Source organism: Naegleria gruberi (genome assembly GCF_000004985.1).
Source record: "Naegleria gruberi genomic scaffold NAEGRscaffold_61, whole genome shotgun sequence".
Lineage (NCBI taxonomy): Eukaryota > Heterolobosea > Eutetramitea > Acrasida > Naegleriidae > Naegleria > Naegleria gruberi.
In genome coordinates this window covers 276443-282442 of record NW_003163266.1, presented here as the reverse complement: position 1 = coordinate 282442, position 6000 = coordinate 276443, and the positions used below count along the sequence as shown (strand labels likewise).

At 33.6% G+C, this 6000-nt stretch overlaps 1 protein-coding gene across 1 annotated transcript; it reads left to right on the top strand.

The window, feature by feature from the left end:
• Positions 1-797: 797 nt before the first annotated feature.
• On the top strand, positions 798-2306 carry NAEGRDRAFT_73571 (uncharacterized protein; the record flags this gene model as incomplete). Its single annotated transcript, XM_002671482.1, has 1 exon — positions 798-2306. One exon carries the CDS (start codon positions 798-800, stop codon positions 2304-2306), a length of 1509 nt encoding a protein of 502 aa, XP_002671528.1.
• Positions 2307-6000: the final 3694 nt, after the last annotated feature.

Here is a 6000-nt window from a genome sequence, read left to right as displayed (position 1 = left end):
AAAAAAAAAGGAATAAGGTAGATGAATCTCAGTGGCTAGATGAATCTCCTGATGAAGATGATTTATTGCGTGAAATTTAGTCCAATAAACCAATTACCAAGCTTCCCGCCAAAACATGTTCTTTTGATTTTAAAAAATGCAAATCATACACAATTGTTTAATCCGCAGCTTATATTCTTGAAATTTTGAATATGAAACGAATTTTCAAATAGTGGTTCCTCTTGCTACTTTGAATATTTCCAATACTTTGGGTGATGAACAGGTTCTTTTGATAACACTCAATATGAGATGTTTCATCAACTCATTCACGAGATGCAATAGGTCTGGCATTGGCATCAATTTGTTGCACATGTTGATGGATTCGAAAATGATACAATGATGCAAATCAACTACTTTGGAAGCACCACACCAATCATGAGACCAACTTTCAGTTACTCCGAGACAATGAAAATAATATTTTATTATCTTTGATGATTGTTTACAAATTTGGATTTTGAATTTCAGAGCAGATAACACCAAGTAACGTTCAAAATAGCATTCATTGCGTTAGATTTTCTCAAAGAAGAGACTCATAGTCACACCTACCTCTTACATGTTTGTGTCCACTTCGATTCTTGACACCAATATTATCTACAAGTCAAAAGCGACAAGGGGCATAATTGCTTGAAATAGTAAGAGGTTATCAAGTGGGGTTTAAACGAAAAAAATGACTGACTTTCCTCGAATCCAACAACTGGTTTCAACTAGTTCAAAAGGTTTTACCTTTGGCTTTTTTCACTTAACAAAAAAACACAACCATGACAAACATCTCCTCCTCTGAGAATATTGACACCAGCCAACATGTGTCTTACGAAATGAAGATTGTCTCACCACCAACAGGTTCCAATTTGACTTCATTGACAAGCCAAACAACCATTGATATCGTTGATATAGATAATCAAATGGCCAAAAGAGATTCAATTCACAAACAAAAGTCACTCCCATCATCATTGAAAACTCCACGTTCATCATCTGTAACCAAATTCTATAACAAGGCTTTCAAAATTCACACATGTTGTGGTATCTTGGAGCTGAACTGTTTGAAGCTTACAAGTATGATTGCTCTATCCATCAGTACAGTAGCATTCTGTTTATTGTTGGCAGCTATTTCTGTTAACTATTCGATTGTCACCAATTTGTACAACAATGTGCAAGTATTGCAAACAGACGCAAGCTACTATAGAGATTTGATGAAGCTCTCTTGTAGAGTTTCTGCTGTTTCAGAATACAATAGAACACTTTCTCTTCAATATACTGATTTATTCATGACCTATCATGATAAGTATTACGAGGTGCTCAATGTGTTACTTGTCTCCGTTCCAGACAATGTTGTCTATTCTAAAAGAAATAATATGAGCAGAGAAGATGTTAGATCAAGAAAAGCTGTCAAGGTAGAGCTATCAGTTGTAGATATGGTGAGAGCATCCAATTATACTCAAGCTATCAATACACTTGATTCATCACTTTATCAATACTATTTGGCCGGATATCCCGAAGAAGTTCAACCAGTTTTGGATTATGTTATTAACATGCAAAATCTGATTGCAGATGAAGACTTGGCCACAACCCTCATCTCACTCATTATCCTTGTTGTGTCTATGGTCATTGTGATTCCAGTGTTGGTTGCTTATATCGCGCTTTCAGTTAGAAAAGATACAACCAAGGAAAAGCAACTGAGACAAGTCAAAAAGTATATGCTGATGGACACAATCAATGATCCAGCTCTTAGTGAGAAATTCAAAGAATTTTGTAAAATTGAAAGAAGTGAAGAAAACTTTTTACTCCTTGAAAAGATTAGTGATTACAAAAAGTTGTGTGAGAGGAGCTTTGAGATTCAAGTCTTCCTTTACGATACTGACATTTTGAGTGGATCTGACCAATTCTCTGAAACCACAACCTCAAGTAATGAAGATGCATCCAAGAAGAAAAAGGGTAAGAAGGGTTTCACAGAAAAGGATTTATACGATATTGAAAAGAAAAAGTTTGAGATTGCATTTGAGATACACACAGACTTTTTGGATGTTAGAGGTGAACGATCTGTCAATACTAGCAAACAAATTGCTGATAATGTCAAACAATCTTTAGATTATTTTGCAAAGGGAGAGAATGAATCATTGCCTGAAAATCTGTTCGAAATTGTAGAATGTGAAATGTGTGTCTTGATGATGGACACTCATCATCGATTTAAGGTTGTGTATGAACAACAATTGAAAGAAAAGAGAAAAATCCTCACAACCATCAAGAGGAAAATTGAAAATAGAAAATAAATAATTAAATTTTACAGTTTTAAATCTTGGTTCCTGTTTGTTGCTTTCCAATTATCTAATACATTGAACATCAAGAATAAAAATTAATTCCAACATCTTAAAATTGTGTATTAATATATTAATTATTATTAAATATCATATTAATACAGCCAGATATCAAGCCAAAGAGAAATTTCTCTTTCGGAACATTAATGTCACAATCTTGTAACATTTTAAAATTAAGGTAATAATATTATTCCGTTTTTATGAACCTTCATGGCTACAACAATATTTAAATAATCAATATTAATTATATTTACAATTTGCACATCTTGTAAACTCATCACATCCAATTGTTTTCACACAAGAGATCTCTATCACTTGTCTGGTGTGTGTTGATGTTTTTTTAGATCTGCTTGTCAAGCTTGTTCATTGTCATCAAATAACCTGATACTCATTCGCACAACACTTGTCAAGCACACCTTTCATCTAAAAAAATTTAAATTGACAGATAGACATGGCAACATCGGATGAAAAACTCAGACTTTTCATTCGTTTCAGGCCTCATGTGTTAGCCATTGATCCACCAACAGCAGTCAAAGAAGATGCTACAAAATGTTGTGCTGCTTTTCACAAGTCTGGTAAAAAGTTATTGTTGAAGGTAAGCAAAGTGAATTAATTCACTTGTATTAATAATTATTATGATGAAATTATAATGCATCCAAAATGTCCGATCATGCTCAAATCGTTATGAAATTTGTATTTAATGGTGATGATTATGTTTTAATGTCGTACGATGATGAAATGAACACAATTTTACTACTATTTAATATAATTATTGATGATGTGGAACTCTTATACTATGAACAATAATTTCTCCTTCATCTCTTTTCTCCAACATATGCTACTAAATAATAATAATGCTAACAACAATAACAATAATACTATAGTATGGTGTGGAACAACCTAAAGAGTATCAATTTGATCGTGTTTTCAACATGAACACCTCTCAACAGGAAATATATGATGAAGTAGCCAAGCCTATGATTTCCACCTTCATGTCTGGTAAGAATGTAACCTTCCTCTCATGGGGAGCTCCACCAAAGTCTGGTAAAACCTTCACCATGTTTGGTTCGGAAGCTGTTAATCCAGCCTCTATCATTGATTGGCAAGAAGAAAAGGAAAATGATGGTGTTTTACCTCGTTTTGTTAGAGGTGTATTTGATGCTATTGTGGAGAGTGATGAGAGTTTGGAATTTACTATCAAGGTGAGTGTCTATGAGGTTTGGAGTGGAAGTGGTATTATTTGCGATTTGTTGAATGAAACTCACGTGCAACAACAAGGCTCTGAAGGTAAGTCATTATTTTACATGTTTTAATTGTTTGGCGCCCTTTTTGTTTGTTTTTAAAATTTACTGTAAAAAACAAATTTACTTCATCCTGATAATATAATTCATCTCGGAATATTCTTCTTCTTCTTCAACAACAACAACAACAATAACATATCATCCTGGATTTTTGAATAATTTTTTAATTATTAAAGAATTCAATGGTTTGGAATGTTTACTTCAGGAAGAAACTCAAGAGATTGAAATTAATGGCCTGATTGAACAATATGTTGGTGCTGATGATGAATTGTTGGAAATTTTGGCATCTTGTATCGGAAAGAGAAAATTGGAAAAGGTAAAGAAGGAAACCAAGTTTGCCTCCAACTTATTTGTAGAATTAACTGTGCAACAAAAGGACAATAATAAGCAAAAGGTAGTCAACAGCAAATTAACTGTTATAGATTTGGAATCTCCATTGGTTGGTGTCTCTGAAGAAGAAATGGAAGAATTGGAAAATGGTCACTTGACCTTCTATGATTTGTGCACATTGATTAATGATCCAAAGGCACAAGAAGATGATAGTCAATTCTATTCTTCGAGTTTATCTGCTATTCTCTATTCTCGTTCATTGCACAACACTTGTACAACAACAGTTGTAAATTGTTCTCCTGCCATTCCACATGCTGCTCAGTTTACAACAGACAATTTAGAGTTTGCTGATTCAACATTGAAGAATGTTGTAATCAGGGGTGTAAAATCTGAAAATTTAACACCTTATGGAACTGAATCAGAAGAAGGTGCAAACGAAAAAGTCTCCGACAAACAAGATAATGTACCTGTAGAACAAATCACCAAGACTATTGATAACACAGCCGATCAATTGATTTGTAAGTATATTATTATTAATTGAATTGAATTATTGAAATTGTTAAAAATAACAGCATCTGTTGCTACTGATTTGAAGAAATTGCAAGAAACTGAGAAGGAATATCATGCTCAAAAACAACAAATTAAGACGCTCCAAGGCAACTTAGAAGAATTGTCATCTCAATATCAATCATTGAATCAAGTCAATACATCCTTGAAGGATCAAATCGAACTTCTTCAAACTCAATTGAATGCCATTAAATTGTCAGAACAAGAGTTGAAAAAGAAGAATAGTGATGATGAAAATTTGATTAAGAAACAAATCGAGGAATTACAAACATTGAACAATACCATCTCTGAAAAGTTGAAAGAAGTTGAAAACCTCTCAGAACAAAAGAAAAAGCTTGAATCTAATCATGAATCATATAAGGTATCTGTTTCCTCCAAGATTGTACTTCTCTCCAAACAAATTAAACGTGCTAAAGCTGAAGTTAGAGAAAAACTCACAACTGATGTCAAGCAACTGTGTACAGCTGCCCAAAGCGCTCTTTTTGATACTATGGGACCATCCATTATTGAAACAGCCAAGAATCAACTCTCTCTCATTCAAATTGAAAATGAAAAGAACATGACTCGTATCAATAACCAATTAGAAGAAGCCAAGAAGGAAATTTCCAAATTGAAGGATGATATGAACAAGACACTAGAGGAAAAGAACAACCTCAAACAAGAACTTGACAAGCAAAAGCAAGCTGCCAGCGAATTGTCTCTCAAGATTGTAAATTTAGAAAAGCAAGAACAAGAATCATCGTTAAAGATTTCGACCATTCAAAAGGAAAACGACGATTTGGGTAATCAAGTTGAACAATTCAAGAATAACATTAATACCTTGAAGGACAACCTCAAACAATCTAAATCAGATTTGGAAAATGTTGAAAATCAATTAGAGGAAGAAAGAAAGTTGAAGAAGGATTTGGAAACAACCATCTCACAAAATAAGACCTCTATTGATACTCTTAACAACCAAATCGCTACAAAGGAGAAGGAAATTGAAGCTCTCAACAAGAGTATTGAAAGTGGAAAGGAATCTATTTCAACCTTGCAAAATACAATTTCAACAAAGGAACAAGAAATTTCCACTCTTAAGTCTGAAAAGTCCTCTCTAGAAACTAAACTCAAAGAGAGTGAAACCAAGCTCTCCGAAGAACAATCCAAGGTTTCTGATTTGGAGAGAAAGTTTTCATCCTCCCAAGAATCAATTTCCAAACTCGAAAAGACAATTGAAGAAAAGAATAAGGAAATTCAAATCTTGAATGCTAAAATCTCAGAAAATTCAATTGCTATTGAAAACTTGACTAACAGCAACACTGAGCTCAAGAAAGAAATTGAAGATCTCTCATCCCAACTCTCACAAAAGAAGGAAGAAGCTATCAAACTTCGTGATCGTGCTGAAAGAGCTGAAAAGCAAAATGAAACCCTCACTACTGAAAAGGTCAAGTCAGAGAGTACAATTACTCAAA